At 43.9% G+C, this 24,238-nt stretch overlaps 1 protein-coding gene across 5 annotated transcripts in view; it reads left to right on the top strand.

Moving 5' to 3' along the window:
* Nucleotides 1-24,238, top strand: part of WDFY4 (WDFY family member 4) — a 297,793-nt gene that overhangs the window by 94,021 nt on the left and 179,534 nt on the right. For all 5 annotated transcript variants that reach the window (XM_021672243.2, XM_021672242.2, XM_021672241.2 and 2 more), the window contains 7 exons: nt 1,046-1,224; nt 7,128-7,359; nt 8,749-8,894; nt 10,093-10,204; nt 10,947-11,137; nt 16,418-16,570; nt 22,958-23,031. In XM_021672243.2, the coding sequence (XP_021527918.2) occupies nt 1,046-1,224; nt 7,128-7,359; nt 8,749-8,894; nt 10,093-10,204; nt 10,947-11,137; nt 16,418-16,570; nt 22,958-23,031 (1,087 nt within the window). The remainder of the gene's footprint in view (nt 1-1,045; nt 1,225-7,127; nt 7,360-8,748; nt 8,895-10,092; nt 10,205-10,946; nt 11,138-16,417; nt 16,571-22,957; nt 23,032-24,238) is intronic.

Below are 24,238 nucleotides of genomic sequence, written 5' to 3'. Positions count from 1 at the left end.
GGGGAAATGGGGCTAAGTCAGAAGCTCTCAACACAGGTGTGATTTGAAGCCTGGTGACCTCCTGTTTCTCCTCATCCTTTGAAATTATTCCCTTGAGTTCCATACCTGGTGAAAGGTCTACAATATTTGTTGTGGTTCACTGTGACCTGGGCTCCAGGCTTGTAACTGTCAGGCAAATGAGGCCCCAGCCCTTGGCACAGCTTCAGAGGTGGTGCTCAGTGGCTTTCCAGAAGCTTTGCCCTGGCAGAACAGTCACAATGGGACCCGGGGCTGGGAGACAGGCTGCATCCTCTCCCGAGCAAGGTTTGTGAAGAACACACACAATTTAGCTGGAGCCAAAGCAGCTACAGACATGCCCACATATGCTCAACCCCAAACCCAGAAGGCTGGCCCATGCTTGGCATGGCACCCAGGGCAGCCCCTCCTTTGGCAGTGCTAGAGGCTAGGCTTGGCTCTGCCCTTTTGAGTCCAGCATTGTTCTCCAGGCTCATTTTCCTGAGATGGTAAAGTCCAGTGGATTCTAGCTACTTGTTCTTCTCCTGTGTCCTGAGAGTGTCACTGTTTCATAGGGAAAAATAGTGACAGGCTCTATAATACAGTGGGAGTAGCTGACACCCTTGTACACAGCACAGCTACCTATCCAACCCCCTGGGACTCGGCCCATGATGGCATCCCTATGGAGGTAGTCTACGTTGGGGTAGACCTGAAGCCTGGCTTCTGGGTTTGAATCCTGGCTGCATGACCTTGGGTAAGTCACCCAACCTCTCTGTGCCTCAGGTTGGTAAATTGGGCATGTGACAGCACCTACCTCACAGGGTTGCTGTGAACATGACCTAAGTTGATATTTGTAACATGCTTAAAACTGGCCCAAAGGAAGAGCTCAAAGAATGATTGCTGCTGCTATTGTCATGTTTCATGAGAGGAGGGGCTAAGGGCTCCATAGTACAAGGCCCACAGTGGTTGATGTCTCTCTACCCTCCCTGTTCTCCTGGGTTGCTGCAGCGTGGCACCACGTGTGAGACTCAATGTTTATGCTGTCTTCCAGATGTCATGGAACCTGAGGATGACTCTGAGCCTTCTGCAGGACGCCAGCTTCAGGTCCGGTGTGGCCAGCTCCTGGCTTGTGGTCAGTGGCATCACTTGGCTGTGGTTGTCACCAAGGAAATGAAAAGACATTGTACAGTTTCCACCTGTCTGAATGGACAGGTCATCGGCTCCGCCAAGGTGAGATGGCTCCTCCAAGTTGCACTTGCCCCACAACCATACCTCCTGCTGCGACCCTGAAGTGGCCTCCGTTTCATTCTGTGTTGTGTTGTTGTTGTTTGTTTGTTTGTTGCTAGTGGGGTTGGCATCTAATGAAATCCCCCTTGCTGTTCAGGAAACTTGGCTGAGCTCAGACATGAGAAGGACATGTTTAAAAAATGCACTGAAGGCCACACAACCAGGGCAGAAGGGAAGATGCACGTCCAGATCTCTAAGAATAGTCATGTTCATGAAGACAGAAAACTCCAGAATGAACAAAGCAAAGCTTCTCATTTTAAGGGGCAAATTCCTCAGGGAGGTCTGGGCAGGGCCTAATGTATGACTTTTCCAGGAAGCTCCCAGGTGAGGCCAACACAGCTCATCTTTGCACCCCCCGGAGGAGCTGGGCACTAGCATGTGCAGACACCATCACGTGTCACCAGATTTAGAGCAAGAACCATGACGAAGGTAATGGAATGTGAATGCATAGCTGCAGTGGCAATCTCATGACTGTCACTTAGAGACACCTCAGGCACAAGAGGAAGCTGGAAGAAGATGGAGCTGGCAGGAGCCAGCAGCCATTGTCAGGAGGAGAGGGCCTGGAAGGCCACAGAGGGCAGGTACAGCTGGATTTTCACACAGCTTCCAGGGGAGCGTGCCAACCTGGCTGCACTTTAGAATCACCTGCAAAGGTTTTTAAAAGTTCTCTTGCACAGGCTGCACCCAGAACAATTGTCAGAATCTCTGTGGGTCAGGTAATTTGACAATTTACTAATATTTATAAAATTTTCTAGGTGATTCTAATATGCAGCCAGAATGGAGAACCTTACGCACACAGGGTTTCTTGATTCCCGCTAAATGCCGTAGTATTCCCCCACCCCCGACCCTGCTCAGTTATGACTACCATAACGTCTCCAGACGTTGCCAGGTATCCAGTGGAGGCAAAGTTGTTCCAGGTTAAGAGTCATTAGGTTAGAACAACCTAAATTCTGTGGGGCACATATAGGTGAATTTGATTCCATCTTCTGGTAAAGTTCTGTTATCAAAAAAATGGCAGTGGTGACCAGAAAGATTTTTTTTTTTCTTTGAGATAGAATTTCGCTCTTGTCACCCAGACTAGTGCAATGGTGTGATCTTGGCTCACTGCAATCACTGCCTCCTGGGTTTAAGTGGTTCTCCTGCCTCAACCTCCTGAGTACCTGTGATTATATGTGCCTACCACCATGCCCAGCAAATTTTTGTATTTTAAGTAGAGACGGTATTTCACCATGTTGACCAGGTTGGTCTCAAACTTCTGACCTCAGGCAATCTGCATGCCTTGGCCTCCCAAAGTGCTGGAATTGCAGGTATGGGCCACAATGCCCAGCCAACCAGAAAGAGTTTGATAGGAGCATTGAAAAACATATGGTCCTCCAAAACATAGTTAACTTTTTCTCCAATTATTAACAGTGTCAGTCCTTCCTCCTTTCCTTTCTCTCTTTTTTTTCTCATTAAATATTTCTTGAGCATCTATTATATGTTAGCTAATGTTTTAGGTGCTAAGAATTGTTTATGCCTATAAACCAAAGGCCTCCAGGAACATACATATACCATAAAATAAAAATTAGATTTAAGCTGCCTATAGTGAGAGAGTTCCTACCCTATGGGTAGTAAGGCGTTAGTAGTGACTTGTTACAGAATCTGGGCTTATTTTAGGTGAGTTTTAAGTGGGTTTAAAGAAGTGGAGGCCCATCTGTTCTGAATTGGGTGCTATTGGAAAGAGGTGCAATTTGGTGACTGTAAATGTTAATAACTTTTATCCAGAAGGTAGAGTCACGGAGCAGGGCTGGACTCATCACTGGAGAGGAAGCAGAAGTCCATCACATTAGTTGGGATAGGAGGTGTGGTGTCTTTGTTGTTGCAATACCTTTGTTTTTATCTGTTCAGGCTTGATCACCAAGTGCACTTGCTATTGTCTTCTTTCACAGAATATGTTGATATTCTGTGAAATACTTCATATACCTTGAGGCATGTCTTATTGATGTTTGCACCTTCCTTGAACTTGGCATAGGGGCTGACACACAGTGAGCATGCAATAAACACTTGATGAACTGAATTGAATGTACAGCCACAGGAGGATCAGGACTGGCTGGTAGTGTGGTTGGGTGAATCTGTACAGGCAATAACATCCTTCCTGGGGGACCTGCTGAACCCAGGGACATCAGCAGGGAGGTCGGGAGTGGTGTGTTGCTAAAGACCGATGGAGTCCGCTTTCCAAAATTATCTCAACAAGTTGGATCAGGACCAGCAAATGAAACTCAACTGGGATAAACATAAAGGCCCGTGTTTTGATGCAAACATCTGTTGGGCAAGAGTAAGATGTGAGAACTTCAGCTTAGTTTGACTAGTTCAACAGCCCTTCTCAAAATGCTGAGCCTTTCATTTTATTGCCAAAGGAAACTTAGATAAATGTGGAAAGATATGGAGCATTTTAACAGCTTGAATTGGGCAAAACGATTTGGGAATGATCTGAGACATTAGACATTTCATAGTCAACCTGAATAGTGCAGTGAGCATACACTGGGAATGTGGGAAGAGAAGGGCAAAGTGGATTGGAGGGGTGGGTGGTGCTTCAGTGTGGGAGAGAGAGGAGGACGCTGCCTGCGAGCACAGAGAGAAGAGGACACAGAAGACCATACTCCTGGCAAGGCTTGGTGGCTGAACAATTGATTTGTTTTTATTTGAAAATCTCGTTTAATTGGTAGAGTGAAAAAGAGTATTTCTGAAATTATGTAAACTCTCATTTGGAAAAATACAGTCATCCCTCAGTTTCCTCAGGGGATTGGCTCCAGGATCCCTCCTGGACATGAAACTGTGTAGATACTCAAGTCCCTTAAATAAAGTGGTGTAGTATTTGCAAATAAACAATACATACCTTTCTGCATGCTTAACTAAGCTCTAGATGATTCATAATACCTAATACAGTGTGAATGCTACATAAATAGTTGTCACACTGTATTTTTAATTTATATTTTTTTTTGTTGTAGTACTATTTTTACTGTTATGTTTCCTAAATATTTTTGATCCAAAGTTAGTTGAATCTGAGGATATGGAACCCCCAGATATGTAGGGCCAACTGTACATATTTATAAACATATTAATATATATAGTGATTTTATAGTAATAAGAATAATACAAATGCATTTTGAAATAGCTCAGAAATAGAGAAAAGAAGATTAGCTACCCTCCTGCTACTTTATCATATTTTGTAGTTTCAGTTTTATCCCTTTAAAAAAATAGTGTGATCTCACTGTATAGAAAATCTTAAATACAACTTAGTCCATTTAACCTCTCATTTAACCTAACGATTAGGCTATATGGGATAACTTATTGCTCCTAGGCTACAAACCCAGACAGCATATTGCTATACTGAATACTGTAGGCAACTGTAACACAGTGGTGAGTATTTGTGTATATAACACTCTAAACATAGAAAAAGTACAGTACAAATATGATATTATTATCTTATGGACCACCATTGCATATGTGCTTGGTCACTGACTGAAACATTGTAATGTGGCCACAGCAATATATGGAAGTCTGCTTGGAAATTCATCCAAACTTTTGCCTGTATCCACAGTTCATTCTTTTTTATTTCTGAGTAGCATTTCAAGGTATGGATGTGCCATAGTTTGTTTAGCCATTTATTGAAGGACATTTGGGATGTTTCCAGGTTTTGGCTATTGTAAATAAAGCTTTGTGAGCATTTGTGTACAGGTTTTTGTGTGAATTTAAGTCTTCATTTTTCTGGAACGAATTCCAAGGGTTCGATGGCTGGTTTCTATGGTAATTGAATGTTTAGTTTTATAAGAAACTCCCTAACTATTTTGAGAGTGATGGCATTATTTGACATTTCCACCAGCGTGGATGAGTGAGGGTTTTTCTGCACTTAGTGTTGTCACTATTTTTGTATTAGCTATTATGATAGTTGTGTAGTGCTACCTCACTGTGGTTTAAATTTGTGTTTCCTTAATGGCTAATGAGGTTGAACGTCATCTTTTCTTGTGCTTATTTTCCATCTGTACATTCTCCTTAGTGATGTCCATCCATATTTTTTGCCCATTTTCTAATTGCATTGTTTGTTTGTTTGTTGTTTGTGTTTGAGACGGAGTCCCACTCTGTCACCAGGCTGGAGTGCAGTGGCATGATCTCAACTGACTGCAACCTCTGCCTCCTGGGTTCAAGTGATTCTCCTGCCTCAGCCTCCCGAGTAGCTGGGACTACAGGCATGTGCCACTACACCCAGCTAATTTTTGTATTTTTAGTAGAGACAGGTTCCACCATGTTGGCCAGGATGATCTCAATCTCTTGACCCTGTGATCTCCCCACCTCGGCCTCTCAAAGTGCTAGGATTACAGGCATGAGTCACTGTACCCAGCCACATTGTTTGCTTTTTAAACTGTTGAGTTTTAAGGATTTAAAAAAATATATATGTCTGTCTGTGTGTGTGTGTGTGTATATATATATTCTAGATTCTAGTCCTTTGTTAGATACATGATTTTCAAGAATTCCTCTTAGTCTGTAGTGTGTCTTTTAATCCTCTTTCACATGGGTGAAGTTTCTGGTTTTGCTGAAGTATAATTTATTAGTTTTTCCTTATATGGCTCATGCTTCTGGTGTCGTTTGAGAATATTTTGCCTAGCCTGGGATCCTGAAGATTTTCTCCTATTTTTTTCTGAAAGATTTCTAGTTTTACATTTTACACTTGAGTTTGTGATCAATTATGAATTAATTTTTGTATAAGGTAAAAGGCTTAAGTTCATTTCTTTGCCTATGGATGTTCACTTGCTCCGGTACCATTTGTTGAGGAGTCTGTTATTTCCCAATTGAATTACTTTTGCATCTTTGTCAAAAATCAGGTGAGCATACTTATATAAGTTTATTTCTGGGTTTTCTATTCTGTTTCATTGATCTATGTGATTATCTTTATACCAATGTCACACTATCTTGATTTTATAGCTGTATAATAGGTCATTATTAGAGTAGTGCCTCCAACTTAATTCTTCTTTTTCAGAATTGTTTAAGCTATTCTAGGGCCTGTGCCTTCCCATATACATTTTAGAATTAGCTTGTTTATGTCTACAAAAAAATCCTTGCTGGAATTCTGTTAGGGATTGCATTATATCTTTTGATCAACTTGAGGAGAAATAAAATCTCTACTATAGTCTTTTTATCCATGAACCTGGTATGTCTCTCCATTTATATAGATCTTCTTTGACTTTTTCCATCATCATTTAGGAATTTTCAGTATACAGAACCTGTACATGTCTTACTAAGTATTTCATTTGCTTGTGCTTAATTGTAAGTGGTATTGTGTTTAATTTTAGTTTCTGTTTGTTTACTGTTAGCCTACAAAAATAAAATTTATTTTTATGTATTGACTGTGTATCCTGTGACCTTGCTGAACTCACTTATTAGTTGTAGGACATTAAAAATAATTCCTTGGAACTTTCCACATGGACATATCATCTGAAAATAGAAGCAGTTTTATTTCTTCCTTTCCAAACTGTATGTATGTAATTAATTTTCATACATAAAATTTTATTCATTTGCTAATACTAGACATTTAGATTCTTAGTAGAATGACTGAGATAAAAAAGTGGACATTTTTGTGTTTCTTAATATTTTTATCAAATTTATTTTCAAAAGGACAGTGTCAGTTTCTTACATTTCATAACTTGTTTTTCTGCATACTTCTCAGATTTGAGAATTATAATTTAATTTTTAGATAAAATACATTTTTAGTTTGAGATGAGAGTAAAATGCATCATGTCATATCACTTTGTATTGACTTGATTAACTCTGAGACCAAATACCACTCACTTTCGTCCTTTTTATTTTGACAGATGTTGTACATCCAGGCCCTACCAGGGCCTTTCCTTTCTATGGATCCATCCTCATTTGTGGATGTTTATGGATATATTGCTACCCCTCGAGTTTGGAAACAAAAGTCTTCATTAATCTGGCGTCTTGGTCCCACATACCTCTTCGAAGAAGCCATTTCAATGGAAACTCTGGAAGTTATTAACAAACTTGGCCCAAGATATTGTGGTAACTTCCAAGCTGTGCATGTCCAAGGTATGAAGTGTTTTGATTTACAATGTTCTTGCTGATATTAGTTTTTAAATGGACATCTGGTTATTTATAGCATATTTGCAAAGAATAAGCTCAGTGTTAAGGTCAGTCATTAGGGAAGACCGCTGTAATTGGATCATTATATATTTACAACCCAGCAGAAAATGTCACAGGAAAGGAAATGACAATATCTTTAGATTTCAACTCCAAAGCATCTAATGGGGGAGAGGTGGGTTGGGCAATACCATCAGCAAAGAAAGAGATAAGAGAATGAGATAAATAAGCTACATTGCTTTTAATGAAGAAGCTTTTTAACTAAAGTATACCGGTATTTTCAATTATTAAACAGGCAGACAAAACATCCACATTTTCATTATTGATTGTTGGTTATTCAAGCAGGGAGCATTGCCCTCTGTGCTCTGTCAAGTCAAAGGGGTCAGTTCCCATCTGAAATGAATGATAAATGAATCTATATACAGCGACCTGTGTATACTAAAGGGCGATTGAGTGCTGTTGAGCATTTCCGTCTCCAGGCCCATGATGTCTGAATTTCATTTCCTGTGGCAAATGGCACTGGCCAGAGCAATGGGACGAGGTCAGGTCTAAAGCCAAAGTCTCACGAATTCTGCATTCATGCCACCCTTCTCTACTAGCACATTGGCTCTCATTGATTTAGAGACCAGTATGTTAATTCAAACTGGGATGTTTGCCATGGCTGTGCAGCTCATTGAAAATTAGACATTTCAGCTCAGCCTATTTCAGGTCAGGTTTCTTGTCACTTAACATTTTGGTTTTAGGGAGTGAGGTTATATACTTGATAGATGTTTTAAGCTCTGGTAGTTTTGTACCTGGAGTGCCTCTATTTTACGGTAAGACAAATCTTGGGAGAGTTCTTCACAGTTTTCTTCTTTTCTTTCTTTCTTTCTTTCTTTTTCTTTTTTTCTTTTTTCTTTTTCTTTCTCTCTTTCTTTCCCTCTTTCTTTCTCTTTTTTTTTCCAGAGTCTCGCTCCTGAGTAGCTGGGACGACAGGCATGTACCACCATGCCCAGTTGATTTTTTGTATTTTTAGTGGAGATGAGGTTTCACCATGTTGGCCAGACTGGTCTCAAACTCCTGACCTCAAGTGATTCACCCACCTCAGCCTTCCAAAGTGCTAGGATTACAGGCGCAAGCCACCATACCCAACCCATAGTTTTCTATAAGCATCTGAGAAGAGGGAAAAACAAATCACATGCAAACATAAAATGTGCAGAAACATGTAATATGACAACATACAAACGTCCTCTCACTGATTACTTTGCTGTATGACAGAGATATTTAATTATCTAATTGTATGAAGATTAATTTCCTGCTCTGTAAAGCGTGACTAGAAACAAAGATGTGTTGTTGTAGGGGAGGACCCAGACAGTGAAGCCACGCCCCTTGTTGCAGAAGAAAGGGTTTCTTTTGGACTTCACATAGCCAGCTCCTCTATCACCAGCATAGCGGACATCAGAAATGCCTACAATGAGGTGGACAGTCGCCTGATCTCCAAAGAGGTACATCTTCTAACTTCACGTGCTACTCTCTGTGGGACTCTTGGTTTCATGGCTTGCTTTAGCTTTCAGTGCTTACGTCAACTAATTCGTGTTTGCACGTGTGTAGATGGTTACACATGTACACGTTTCCCACTTTGTTTGTTGAAATATCCTAAGCCTCAGCACTCCAAGACTAAGCCTTTTATTGATAATTATTCAGAAGAAATACAATAAATAAAAGAGTAACAACAAATTACATATTTTAAATACCTTTGCAACATTGAGAACGCTATTGAGCTTCCCTTGTTCTGGGTGTTAATGACCCACTAACACTGGAAAATGTTCTTTGAGTTACTGTGATTTTTTATTTTATTTTAATTTTTTATTTTATTTTTAGTAATGGGATCTCTCTATGTTGCCCAGGCTGGTCTTGAACACATGGACTCAAGTGATCCTCCCACTTCAGCCTCCTGAGTAGTTGGGATTATAGATATGAGTCACAGCACCCAGCATTGCTGTGATTAAAACAACAAACAAACAAACAAACAAACAAAAAACAGTAAATTTTCAAAACAACAAGGAGATATGTTTGTAGATGGGGATGCCATTAGATTTACTTCTAAATTTTTGCATAAAGAGCTCTTTTGCTTAGCACTGATGAAATGTTGCTGTTTTGTTTATATTCTTTTCACCATCATGGACAGAGGGTATCCCCAAAGGATGGGGAGTCAGGAGCTAGGTCCTGTTGATCATGAAAGTTGTGCCTTAGCAGCAACACACCACTTTCTGATGCAGGAGGCCAGGATTCCTATCTTCTTGCCCCTTTGAAATCTGTAGAGATTGGGCTCGCAGAGCCTGAACAACCCTAGATTGAGAAGGTGGCAGCCTTCACCTTGGTAGCACTGTTCCATCTGAAACTGTCCTTGGGTCCCTTTTGCTCTTCCTAGCACCCCACTGTAAGCACGTGGACACTGGTGGCTCAGACTGTGTAACTGAAGCTGCTCACTTACAATTCAGCCACAGCTTGGGAGGCAGAATGCATGAGCCTGAATTTTGGCTTCAATCCCCTGACATTGGTTCAATTGTTATTCATTCACTGATCATTGCTAATGGAGTGTCAGCACTGGGCCAGGTCCCAGAAGGCCTGCCCTCCAGGAGCTCTTGGACAACGCTTCTTTTGCAGGAGTTTCTTAGGACTAATAGCTGCTCATTTCTCTAGATGAACATTTCATCCCGTGACAATGCCGTGCCCGTGTTCTTGCTGAGGAATTGTGCTGGCCACCTGTCAGGGTCTCTGCGGACCATTGGAGCTGTTGCTGTAGGTCAATTTGGTATGTTCAGCTGGGAAGCTTTGTCACTATTTGGGAAGCAAGGTTCGTGCTGTCATGGCTTGTGCACCCTGGGGTTCTGGAGTGGGGGCAGGATGGAGTGTGCCAGAGAACCAGGGTGGGGAGGACCAGAGTTGGGAGTGAATCCAGCGAAAGAGCTAGCCTCCCAGAAAGCATGAGGGTCTGTTCACCTGGCCACATCTGGCAATGAGTAGTGAGCTCAGCTACTAACCAAGCTGCTGTCTATGCACAACAGAAGCCTGTCTTATCTAGTAAGCACAATGGGCCTTTTGAGCAGAAGCACTGGTTGTGGTTGTTTGGGTGAAAACTGCTGGTCACCCTTCAACTGAGCAAGAGCAAGGCAACAAGTTGGTGCAAGTGTCCTCCCTAGCAGGATCTAGAGGACAGGCAAGAGCCAGAGGTTGTCAGAGCAATAGGGATACTGAGGCTCAGGGGTCTGGTTTATCCAGCACTCTGGAGTGAAGGCGCAGGGTGGTAATCTGAAATACTCTGGGCTGTTCAGTCTTCTGATGGCAAAGAAAGGACTTAGCACAGTATCTCCCAGCCACCTAAGACTTTCAGAGTCTCCTGCTCTTTCTCCCAGCCTGTCCCAGGTGCACAGGCCCCTCTGGCTGTGAGTGGATGCTGGCACTGGCAGGTCACTGGCACTCATATGCTGTCGGGGCATTTCCCATCGCAATGAAGCTGTGATGTGTTGATAAAATGCCCTTTTTATGCCACACAGGGGTGAGGGTGTTCCACTCTAGCCCTGCTGCCAGCAGCCTGGACTTCATTGGCGGGCCCGCCATCCTCCTGGGCCTCATCTCCTTAGCAACAGATGACCACACCATGTATGCAGCTGTGAAAGTTCTGCACTCGGTCCTGACCAGTAATGCCATGTGTGACTTCCTGATGCAGCACATTTGTGGGTACCAGGTAATCCCATTTTCCCACCTGGAACTGGGACTCCTGAAAGGGCTGTCATCCCCAGGGAACAGGGATGAGCGTTGCTTGCCCCAGTGGCATTCCCTCCAGGGTGACTTCTGGAGAAAGGGAGCTGAAAGCCCTTGGGTTCTGAGACCAGCATCTTTGCAGCAGAGGAGGGGCAGGCAACAACCAGCCGAGAGCTCTGCTCTGGATGGGGATGCTTATCTAGCTGTGGCTTCTGGCCCTTCTAAATGAGAAATTCCAATGTCATTTGCAGTGGTCTCCCCACCTTGTCTGTAGCATGGTGGCTGAGAGCCCAGGCTGCAGAGCAGACTGCCAGAGTTTAAATCCCATTTCTTCTTCTAATTTGCTATTTAACCTTAGATGAGTTACATATTCTCCGCTTCAGTTTCCCCACCTGCAAGATGTGGACTGTAATAGGGTTCCAGTGAGGATGAGATGATTTCACACAAGCGAAGAGGTTAGAATTATGTCAGGTCCAGAATAAGTGCTGGGTAAATGTTAGTCATTTCTAGTTCTTAAGCTCTTTGTGCCTCAATTCCCTCACGTGTAAAGTGGGGATATGAAAGCACCTGTCTTGCAGGGTTGTGATGACTCAGTTCATGTGTGTTCGGAGCTTAGAGGAGCGCCTGCACAGGGGACCTGCTGTGCACGTGCTTACTGTGATTGTCATTGCTACTTATAATTGGTCAAGTCAGAGGAGACATGGCCGCTGCCTTCGAGTAACTTCTCACACGGTGGGGAGGCGGCCAGGTAAGGAACTAGGAGGGCAGGGACAAGGTCGGAGTCTGGGCCATGTCACGGGTCTCATGGGCAGTGGAGGCTTCTTCTGGTGTGGGGGCTCTGGGTGATTGGGGCAAAGCCTCCTGTGTCTCTGGCTACAGGGTCTGAGCAGAAGAAAGCTGTGTGATGGCCTTCCAGGCACTTTCCCTCTCTGCCTGGACTACTGCCACAGCTAGATAGTGACCCCTTTCCCCAGCCTGTCCCTAGTAGCCTACCGATGCCCCACATCACAGATCTGACGATGCCACTCCTGTGTGTAAAACCTTCAAAGGCATCTGATTACTGATACCATATCCCAAACTCCTTAGACAGGTTTCCAAAGCCATTCAAAACTGCCCACGGACCTTTCCTTCCAGCCCCAACATTTCAGCCTATGCTCTCACCTCCCCAAATCCTGCACCTTCTCGGATCATTAAGCAGCATATGGCTTTGTGTGCCTGTGGCCTCTGCTTGGATCACCTCTCCTTTCTATCCCCACGCCACATTCCTTCTGTCTTTCCAGATCAAGCTCAAATAGCAAAGGCAGCATTCTCTTCCCCGAGCTGAGCATGTGGCTATCTCCTGGCCCCCCAGGCGCTGTGGGTATGCCCCATTTTAACTGCTCTCCCACCCACACTGGGATGATCAGTCTGCATATCTCTACTGGAATCTTCTAAAGATCCTAGTATTTTTTACTCTTTGCTGGTGTATTACTGACACCATGAAGACACTTGGTACATATTTTGGGAATGAGTGAATGGATATGTCTGAGTTTATGCTAAAACTCAAGAACTGGAGCTCTTGGTACGCGGTTTTCCTTTGAATATGCTGTTAAAGGTTAGTAGTAGGATTTATTTCAATACAGCACAAGGATATGTGCTGTGGCTAAGGATTTTAATAATTATTGTGAACATTTTTAAAAAGGCACACATCAGTTCCTGCCCTCATGGGTGTATCTAGAAGGATAAAATAAAACAAGAACCAAAATGATTTTAATATAAATAAAAATGCAATCAGTGTCCAAGATTCACTTCAAGAATTACTACATATTCTGTGACTTCCTGGCTACCTGGCTATCTTCTCAGAAATTCTGAGCTGCTTAGAAAGTTCAGACTACCTCAGGCTCACCGTGGTTTCATTGCCCAGTCCCAGGGTTGGGGGGTGGGTGCAGTGAGCTCTCAGTGAGGGTTCAGGAATGAGAACATCGCCTTGAGAGAAGAAACTGTCTACCACAAAAGCACATAAGCGCATATTGTCACATGTAGGTAGAGGGATCAAAAAGAGCTTCTGTAAAAAGGAAGCTCATCAAGAGGTACCCTGGAGACTGGGGTGGCTGAGCTTTCCAGGAAGAGATGGTGGAGATAAGGAGTGGCCCGTGGATGGAATGTCTTTACTCAACTTAATTGATCAAATGCTTCCTAAGACCAGGCACTGTGCTAGGCACTAGGGATGTGAGGTGAACAGGATGGGTTTAGTCCCTGTCTTCATGGGACTTACCATCCAAGAAGGTGGACAGAAAAATACTGTTAGCATGAGAGAGAGTCTCTCAGATACCTCCTTTGAGTAAATAACTCATCAGATTCAGAGATTTATTGTACATTTACACAGGAAGGCAGAAGAAGAAAATTTTAAAACTTACTCTGTCTTTACAAATGAAACATTTCTAATATTTATGTCTTTGGGGAAAATCAGGAGAAGCTGGGTGTCAAGAGAGGTGGGAAATGGCAGCTTTAAATGAAGAAAGAGGATTTTTGTTGTTGTTGTTTGTTTACTTCCTTGCCCACTCTTTATAAAATGCAAACTCCACCCTCCCTCATCCTTTCCTAGGCACTTTTGCTCGCTTTGTTTTCTTTGTAACCTGCACATGCATTTGCACGATGTCTGTTTCCGTGTCACCACGTTTGTGTCTGTTTCACCCCCAGACGTGCTCCATAAGGACATGTGTCCTGCTTGTTTATTGCTGTGCCCTAAAAACATGCCATAGATTGTAAGTGCTCAGTGAGGATGTGGGAATGAATCCATGAATGAAAACAGGGGTCTTCAATTAAGTGGCTTGCTCGGGAGTGGATTTCATCAGTTTTTAGGTTTTACTCTAGACTCATCTGCTGGGTTACTGGTTAGGTGGGAGAGCATAAACCTTCCTATCTGTTATTTCTGTCAAACTGATTTATCAGCCTCTTCTCAGACTAGGCAGTAGTCAGCTGAGTTTGATAGGATGGATGTTCTTAATATGGGGAAGAAGGAGGATACTGTTCCAGACTAACATGAAAACACTCACAGGATCTGGTCCGGGTTCCTCCACAGGGCTAGAAGGAGAGGATGGTTGTGGAGCTGTGCATAGCACGCCGGATGGAGGGTAGAGAGTCATAATCTTGACAGTGTGAGGAGTGTGCGTTCTGTCTCAGGTGATGGGCAATCACAGGAAGGCTGGGATAGGGAAATGGACTGACCGATGTGTTAGAACACCACTTGATGTCAGTGGAGAAGATGCAGCATGGGGATGAGGTTCAAGCAGGGGCTGAGATAGAATCTGACATGATAGGAACCTGTGATCCTGACCTGGGGAGTCTCAGGATCTGTGAGCAGCCTGGGCAGATGGTGCTGGAAAGGAGCCAGGGCAGTCCAGCAGGCTGCCTGCCTGAAGGAAGGGAGGTGCTGGGACATGCTCAGTTGGAAATATTTGTGAGACATTGAAAGTGAAGTATTATGTGGGAGAGAAGGCTCTGTAGCTCAGGGGCAGTCTGCATGAGGCATAAATATGAGGGTCATCCCGTCATGATGATATTTAATCTAAGGAAATGGATGAAATCGCCAAAAAGAAGCTGTAGAGAGAGGAGAGGGTTGAGGAGCTAACCACATGGACCTGGGATTATGATTAAAACCCAGTAAAGGAGATTGAGAAGCAAGAGAGAAGAGAAACCAAGACAGTTATGTCAAGGAATCTGCAAAAAGAACGTGTTTTGAGAAGGCGGGTATGGTCCAACCATGCTGAATGCTGATAAAGAACAGCACAAACTAAGGATGGAGACGTCCTCTTTGTATTTGCTCACCTGGCAGTCCCCGGTGGCCTTTCTGAGGGAGGTGGCCAGGTAGAGGCAGCGGCCGGCTGATATAGGCTGAAAAGAGAATGTAAGGTGAGCACATGGAGCCAGGGTGTGTTGATAATGCTTTCTAGAAGTTTGCCTGTGAACAGGAGGAGCTGCGTAAGAGCTACAGGGACTAGGGATGGAGGGAGGGTTATTTTTAAAATGAGAAATACTAGAATATATTTGTACATGGGAGAAAGAGATCCAGGGTTGGGGAACTGGAAGTCTGGAGAGAACAGTTGTCCCAAAGAGCAGTGTCCTTGGGATGGTGGCCAGTGGGATCCAGAGACCAGGTGGATGGGAGACTCTGCTTGCAACAGGAAGAAACGCAACACATGTATTTGTGAATTTGGTGGTGGGAAGAGAGAGTGTTCATATCTGATGGGTTCTATCTTCTCAGCAAAGTATGAGGTCAGGTGCGAGAGAGGAAGAGAGGTTAGAAGAGAGGAGAAGCAATGAAACCATGATCTTTAGGATAAGAAAATACAGCTTATTAGAAAGACAGAGTTGAACTGCCAGGCCCAACTGAGTGTCAAATGTCACTTTGACATTTGACACTATTTGATGTAAAGTGAAGCCGGTCAACCTAAATGTTTTCTCATGTAACTTTTAGCCATTCCAATTATGTCTTGGTGTGAGATTTCATGCATATATAAAAGAACAGTCTGGAAACATAATGAGTGTTTTCTGATCACCAACAAGGCTTCTTAAAGGCACATTGCAAGAACATGTCTGGGAGGACAGGGAGAGAGGACAGGCTGTGTTGGAGCCAAGGATGAGGAATGAAGCCATGCATGGAAGGGGCTGAAACTCCGGATGAGGTGACTCAGATGCTAGTGGATGGCTGAGCAGACTGACTCATGTGGGGCTGAGTCAACAGAGATGTGAGTCTTGGTGGGACCCATCTTTTTAGTCTGAGACAAGCTGGGTCACCAAACGTACACCGAGACCCAAGTGCTTCCATGCTGGGAGGGAGGCTACACGTTGCTGGCTTCCCAGGGGCTGATGCAACTGACAGGCACATCTGGCTGGGTGCAGCCAGGCTCATGGGCAGGTGGTAGCTTCCCATAAATGCAGCATTTGTGGGATGGTTATGCATATAAAGGATCCAGTAACAGAAAATGAGAAGGAGGCTTGAGAAGTGTGAGAGAAAACCAGGAGAGAGTGGCATTCTGGAAACATGGAAGAGATGCAGGGAAAGCAAAGGTCCCAGTGAGAAGTCAGGTCACAGCACAGAAAAGTGGACACTGTCAGCAAAGTGGCCACAGAAGTTAATGAGTATTTTTCTTCTGAGAACATGGGAATGAAGGATGGTAGCAGCAGAGAGCAGAAGGTTTGCTGACTGGACTGGAACACGTGGGTGAAGGGAGAGCTCTAATGATGCATTCATGAGGAAACTGCTTTGTGTTAACCTTTTCAGATAATGGCGTTCCTCCTGAGGAAGAAGGCTTCCCTCCTGAACCATCGAATTTTTCAGTTGCTCCTCTCAGTGGCTGGCACTGTGGAGCTGGGCTTCACGTCATCTGCTGTCACCAACACTGGTATCTTCCAGCACATCCTTTGCAATTTTGAGGTAAATCAGAGATTGGCCCTTAGCCCTTCAGGAGTGTGTGTGATGGTAAAATATGCTAAGTCTGGGCTTTCCCCTAAACCCAGCACATCAGCTTCCCTCATAGTCATAATGGTAGGGAGAGGAAAAACCACGCAAGCTTGCCCAGAGGCCCTGGTTTGTAATGACATCCTGCCACCTATGGGCTGTGTGGCTTCAGACACATCTCTGGACCTCTCTGAGCCCCACTCTTTTTGTGGGTGAAGTGGAGACCTTCATCTCCTTCTTGTGGGCTATCATGAGGGTTAAGCCAGATAGTATCTGGGAAAGGACTTTTAAACTGTGAATTATCATATACATATGAGGGTAAAGAAAAATGATCCCAGTTACTTTGGGTGGTACTTTGCTGTTTCCAAATGATTTTTGAAGGGGGTGAGTTGAGGGATGCAGAAAAATGCGCCTGAGGCTAACTGAAGAGCATTGCTCATAACTGCTTTGGGCAGATCAACCTATTCACAAAACATCATTTACTGAGCATCCGCTGGGTCAGGTACTGGCCATATCCTGGAAACACAGGGAAAAACAGAACCCAGGCCTTCCCCACAGCCAGATGGGCCCAGGACATGGCCAAGGTGCCACTGCAAGTTTTAGGTGCCACAGTGAGGCAGATACAGGGCATCTGGGAAGTGGGAGTGAGTGGACACTCAGAATTCGGAGGAAAAAAAACTTCCAGGTAGAGTGTATATGTTATTTGCAAATATTGTTCATCTGATTGAGAGCAGCCATGGGGACTTGAGAGCAAGTGGCTTGTTGGGAGCCTACAGGTTTATGTTGATTGCAAAAGAGGAAGAGAGAGAAGACAGAACCAAGGGTTTAGACTGCCCGGACTGTGCTTTAGCCTGGTTATGTTGAGGTCCTCAGGAGAAGTTTCAAAGTTCGTTCTTTGTTTATTAAAAATTGAAAAATGTTTATTATAGAATGTTTTTAATTATAGAAAAGTGTGAGGGGAAAACTCTCCTATTTCCAAGACCTAGTTAGTTATTGTCAAACCTGGATGCATTCTCTTGGAGTATATTCTGTGAATAATACATTTCTAAAACCATAGTCATGATTATGCTGTAGGTATTACTTTGAGTCTAGTCTTTTCTTACACACCAAAAACATTTAAAAATTTTCATTACAAACACTTATAAGCACTGTTCTGAGATCAGAATAATATTCTGTTATGTTGAGAGTTCCTGGTTTCTTCCTCACTTCTCTATTATCAAGTCTTTAGATTCTTTCTATGTTTTGGTATAAATTGTGTTATAGATGGCACTGTTGTGCAAACATTTCTCCCACTTTTAAAAACATTTCTTAGAATAAATTATCAAAATTGAATGATTAGAATAAAGGCTTTTGGGCGATTTTTAGATTGTTGGTAAGTTTTACCAAACTTCTGATATTGAGAGAGGTTAACCGTAGAATGACATGTGAGAATTTTATTTTAGGTATGTGACTTGGGTGACAAGAGCCCTGAAGCGGGGAGATGGGTCATAAGATGACTGAAGTAATCCAGGTGGAAGATTTGGAAACCTCAACTGAGTCAGGAATAGTGGGATAATGAGGACAGTAGGTGAAAAAGTCATAACTAGAACCAGAAGTGACTTAGAGCCCAACGACAAGGGAAATACTATGTATCAAAACATTGCAGAGCTGCTGCTGAAGGCAGGACCAGGGGGCGACTGACAGTCATCAATATGTGTATTATGAAGAGAATACTCTTTGTATAATGTAGATCAAGATTATATTCAACTTCTAACTTCAGATAAAGAAGGTAGAGTGACCAAACAAAGTCAAAACTCAGAGAAAGAAGGAAAGAAACATATAAATGAGAACACAAATTAATAAAATAGGAAAGAAAAAACACACAAAGGATCAACAAGGGCAATTACTTGTTCTCCCAAAACAGATAAACCTCTGTTAAGATTGGACAAGAAGACAGAAGGCACAAATAAATAATATTAGGAAGGAAAAGGGAGAGTATCACAGAAGAATGAGCAGTTAGAAAGGCAACACGAAAACTGGATTAGTAACTTCTGACAATAAATAAGAAAACTTAGCTCATTTGAACAATCTCATTGAAAGCATAAGTTTTCAGAGAGTATTCTAAAATAAATAAAAAACCCCAATGATCCTAGAACCATCAAGTAAAATGAGTCACTGGCTTAAAATCTGTCAAAACAAACAACAGCCAGAGGGGAACTCCAGGCTGAGCACTCATCGGAAAATTCCACAAGTCAGGAAATAGGTTCTTTCTGGAGGGAACTATTGCTGGCTTCTTTAACGAGCTCATCTTGATAGAACACAAAAGGACATTACAGAAAGTGAAAAAGTACAGGCTAATCTTATTCATAAATATAGGTATAAGACCCCTAAATATGAGATTAGCCAGTTGAACCAGGCCAAGATGAATGTCCTGGTCCTGGATCTGAAGATGGAAAAGAGGATTGTGGAGGAAGCCAGCACGGCCTGGAGAACGTGCTCCCTGTGCACAAGGGGAAAGCAGACTTACCTCAATGGCCACACGACCCCACTAAATAAAATAACATGTCTTGACTGCAACCACTGCTGCCCCTTCTGAAATGCTGTGGCCATGCTCAGGCAGCCTGGCTCCAAGGTGTCCTGGCCACCAGCATGGCCCAGGAATTACCCATGCAGGAACCCATCATGCTCCATTGCCTGCTGCTAGAATGGCCATGGACACCACCCTACCCCACCCCACCCTGAATAAAACTACCCCCTTCAGGAACCTGGTGCTTTTTGTTGTTGTTGTTGTTGTTGTTGTTGTTATGTTTTGTTTTTGAGATGGAGTTTCGCTCTTTTTGCCCAGGCTAGAGTGCAATGGCGTGATCTCGGCTCACCACAACCTCTACCTCCCGGGTTCAAGTGATTCTCCTGCCTCACTCTCCCAAGTAACTGAGATTACAGATATGCACCACCATGCCCAGCTAATTTTTGTACTTTTAGTAGAGACAGGATTTCTCCATGTTGGTCAGGCTAGTCTCGAACTCCCAACCTCAGGTGATCTGCCTGCCTTGGCCTTGAGACCCTATGCTTTTGAAGCTGGATTTAAGAAAACAATAAAAACCAGATGCTAAAAAGCAAAGCAAAGTGAAACAAAATGAAATCAAACAAAATTTAAAGATTGAGAGGAGAGAATTTCAAAAAGGGAAAAATGTTTCCCAAATATCATGTTCTGCCTACACCAAGTAAAGTGAGGAGAGAGATGTGTGCACTGTACGTGCCCATTGGAGGTCACTGACAGGCTTAGTGACAAGTATGTTGTGAGGTCAGAAGCCACTCAAAGGTAAGGGGAAGCGTAGGGAAACTGAAAGTGGAGGCAGTCGGTGGACTTTTGAAGAAGGAGCAAGAAGGAGGTTTCAGAACTTTTGGTTTTGTGTTGATGGGAGAGACTTAAATCTGTTTGTAGGCTGAAGGAGAAGAGGCAGTAAAAACCAGACAGTTAAAATACTAGTGGGAGAAGAAACTGCTAATGGGACACATTCTCAGAGGAGATAGAGGGTTCGGAGACAAGAGAGTGGATCACAGGAGAAAGGGTGGGATCCAGGATGACTATGTGGAAGAGGAAGTTAAGAGGGAAGGAGAGACAGGACGTCGTTGAGAAGGGAATGGACAGGAAGCTGTGAAGGAGGAAGGTACAGGAGGTTGTTGAGGCAGGGAGGGACAGAAATTTGTGAGGGAAGGAGAGACCAGAGGTTGTGAGGGAAAGAGGGACAGGAAACTGTTGAGGCAGGGTTGGACAGGAAGTTGAGAATCAGGGAGGAATAGGAAGTTGAGGGCTTCTAAGTCTTAGGTTTCTGATTTCTTTTTTTTCTTTTGAGATGGAGTCTTGCTCTGTTGCTGGGGCTGGAGTGCAGTGGCACGATCCAAGCTCATTGCAAACTCTGCCTCCAAGGTTCAAGCAATTCTCCTGCCTCAGCCTCCCGAGTAGGTGGGATACCGGCACATGCCTCCACACCTGGCTAATTTTTGTATTTTTAGTAGAGAAGGGGTTTTACCATTTGGTCAGGCTAGTCTCAAATTCCTGACCTCAGGTGATCCACCCGCCTCAGCCTACCAAAGTGCTGGGATTATAGGTATGAGCCACCATGCCCAACCTCTAGTTTCTTAAAGAAGGGACTGGCTAGCTCATTTCTGAGAGTATGGTCCTCTCAGGGGCGGGGAAAGAGCAACATCTGAACCATTATCCACTTGATACTCAAACAAATCTAATCCAGACATCTTAATGTAGTCCTTAGTACTGGCTTATGTGACACAGGATAACAACAAAAGATTCAATTATTCATGTTTCCCAAAATTCTGATGTTTGGTATTAGGTAATTTCCTGAAGATCTAAGCAGCCTCAAATGGGTGTGGCAACTTATTATTGTTGCAGTATTCTGGAAAGGAAATGGGGAAGGCTGGAACTTTCATGGGAAGCGTAAAGGGTACACCTTACCTTACTGGCGGGCTCAGATCTGACTTTCTTAGTTCTCTCAGCCCATAGCCCCAAGCCTGGCATATCATTTGTTGAATGACTGCCTTCATAAATCAATATCCTAAGTGTGCAGGGCTCTTGGAGCCCTACATACATGTATATTGGGGTGCCATGCTGGACACCCATACTTTCACTAGAGCTGCCTTCATCAATACCAGCTATTCCAAATGGCAGCTGCCCCACCTCTGTGTGTACCTTTGGGCAGTGGCTATGCTTTAAAAAAGCAGGAAAGTTGTCACTCTATTCCTAGCTGAAGAACAATTCATTCATCTTACCTTGTGTTACTCTGTATTCACTCATTCTTTTAAAAACTTTAATAGATCTTTACTAAAGATAGTGGCAGTTATGATGCTAGGCTCCAGGGATTAAAGAGGGACAGTTAGTTGCTACCTTTACAGGTCTCCTGATAAACTTGTGTTCACTGGGATTCTTTTACATTTCCTCTTCAGCAATAGTAAGCAAAGCCATGGGTACCTGCTTAGCTTCAAGCAAGGGTGAGGATTGACTCTATCGATCACTACCTGTAGGTGGTCCCGTGGGGACCCAGTGTGGCGGCAAGGGAATGGGCATCATGGTCAGGTGGACTGACTTTGAAACCAGTCTCTGCCAATTAAAAAAAGTCTGGTGCCAGAAAAGTTACTTAGTCTCCTTGAGCCCACTCTTTCTAGCTACTAGATGCAGATAATAGGCTGTGTGCAGTGACTCACACCTGCAATCCTAGCACTTTGGGAGGTGGAAGCAGGAGGAACACTTGAGCCCAAGAGTTAGAGACGAGCCTAGGCAATATGACAGTATCTCATCTCTACAAAAAAATTTTAACAATTAGCTAGGCATGGTGGTGCACACCTGTAGTCCTAGCTACTTGCAAAGCTGAGGTTGGAGAATTGCTTGAGCTCAGGAGATCAAGACTATAGTGAGTCATATTTGGGCTACTGCACTCCAGCCTGGGTGTATCAAAAACTAAAAAAATAAATAAATGTGGATAATAATGTTTGGATCTTTTTACGGCTCCTCTTGCCACCAGGAAATGTATCAGTTGTTAAGTTCAAGTTCTTCTCGTTGCTATATGAGTGCACTCTTCCCATACCTGAACCTTGTATATTCTGGGCCTTAGGGATTGTCAGTATTTAGAGAAGGAAAATATTAGAGCTCTTTAAAGGGAAGTAGAAATAAGACATGAAGGCACCCATCAATTCTTCCCCAGAAGGATCACTAGCAACTGCATTTGTTTACTATAAATGAAAACAACCTGAGTGATCAACTTCACTTTCAGAATCTCAGTGAATTTCATACCTTTGTGCCACTTAGAATTTTGTCACGTAAGAGACAACAATGTGGGTTGGGCTGAAGAATGTGTTGCACGCACACATTGGGTATGTAGTAAATATAGTGTAAAACCTGAAAATCAGGACCTGGCTTCTATTTCCAGTCCTGCCACTTCCTGCCGGTGAGTGGAGACTGTTGCTCAGCTGGTCTGTCTCAGCCTCCATTTTCTCATCTGTAAAGTGGGAACACCGTCATTTGTCTTGCAGAATCCAGGGAGGAGAGATGAGTTTGCAATATGGACACTTGGGCCATGGGTCCAAGGCTGAGCAGATGGGGGAGACAGTTAGTACAGGTGTCCTTGGTTGGAACTAGGCCCACACGAAGTGCCAGGTAGCAGCAGAGACTGGGGAGAGAAGGCCTTCCTTTGGGGGAGGCACTTTTCTGCTTGGAGTGTCAGGAGAGCTGATCTGATTCCAGAGCTGGTACATTATGTTGGTGATTTCAAGTCAGAGGATCACATGTGCAGCACTGATCTTCTCATGCTTCCTGCACCTCCTTCTTCTCCCGCACCTCCATTTTAGCATGTGTTTTGTTCTGTCTTCCAGCTCTGGATGAATACTGCAGACAATCTGGAGCTCAGCCTCTTTTCCCATCTTTTGGAAATCCTTCAGTCACCAAGGTAGGCTGAGTCTTGGCAGCCTGGGGGTTAGAACTGAAGGCTGCCTGCCCAGAACAGAGACAGAGAGGGCAGGATGGCCAGTGGCTCTTTCCTGCTCCCAGAACACTGGGTCACCAACTGGGAGCACATCCTTCCCAGGGGCTCAGGGTTGTGGGGCAGTCTCCTCTGATAGTCTTGGGCCTCAGGAGGGCAGGTGCTGGGGGCTCAGAGGCCTCTCTAGCCCCAGAAACTAGCACATACTGGGGGCTCAGCAAATGTGTTCAGCAAAGACTCACTCTCTAACTGATTTCTCCAAGGCACTTTTGGAATTAGTCAGGGTTCTTTTACTTTTCAAGTGGCGGAATTACAAGTCTTCAAGTGGCAGAAATAAAACTCAAACCAGCTTAAGGACGATAAAGAGGAGGAAAGAAGGAAAGGAGGAGGAGAAAAAGGAATAGAGGAAGAAAAGGCCAATAAAGAGGGAATTCTCTGGCTCTTACAATTGAAAAGAGCTGATCTCATCCCGTAGCTGGGTGAAGCTCACATCATTTTCTCTGAGTTCTGGCACCACTCTTGCCTCTGCCTCTTCCATGCAGTCTTCAGGTTGCCAGGTTTTCTTCTGTGGCAGCACGGTGGCTGCTGGGCTGCTCCTCAGAGCACATCCTCAGCTTAGCACCATCAGCAGAGAGATGGCTTTTTAAAAATTCAATAGTCCTAGCTATTGGACTGAGTCTCACTGAGCCAACTTGGGTCCCACAACCAGGCTGGGAATGTGGCTCCCCCTCTGGAGTTAGAAAGTGGTATTTCCCAAAGGGATCCAAGTACTGTGATCAGAATAAGGGAGAAAGAAGGCAAAGAAGCCCGCAAATCACCCCACCTGCCTCCTCCTGGCTCAGGCTGGTCTAGAGATCATTGATGCCTTCAGCATTTTGAATGTATTTATAAATGGCTTTCCACTCAGTCACTTAATGAACATCTATTATAAACTTACTACGTTTCACACTCTGTACTTAGAGGTGAAATTCAGAGAAGAGTAAGCCACAGTCTGATGAAAAGAGAATACAGAAAAACATGCTGCTCAGCGCTGTCAGAGGAAACAGAAGCAAAGGCAGCCAGGACTTCTGGGTGGAGGAGCACCTGTCTTCCCCGCCGAGCCTATGATTATAAATCACACACAGAACTGGGCTGGTCTTGCTTCTTTTGTTTATCTGGGAGGGGGATCTCAGCA

This window comes from Aotus nancymaae, unplaced genomic scaffold (assembly GCF_030222135.1).
Source record: "Aotus nancymaae isolate 86718 unplaced genomic scaffold, 86718_ANA_hifiasm-v0.15.2.pri h1tg000099l, whole genome shotgun sequence".
In the NCBI taxonomy this organism is placed as follows: domain Eukaryota; kingdom Metazoa; phylum Chordata; class Mammalia; order Primates; family Aotidae; genus Aotus; species Aotus nancymaae.
The sequence above is the reverse complement of the archived record's forward strand: the minus strand, read 5'-3'. Positions and strand labels throughout refer to the sequence as shown.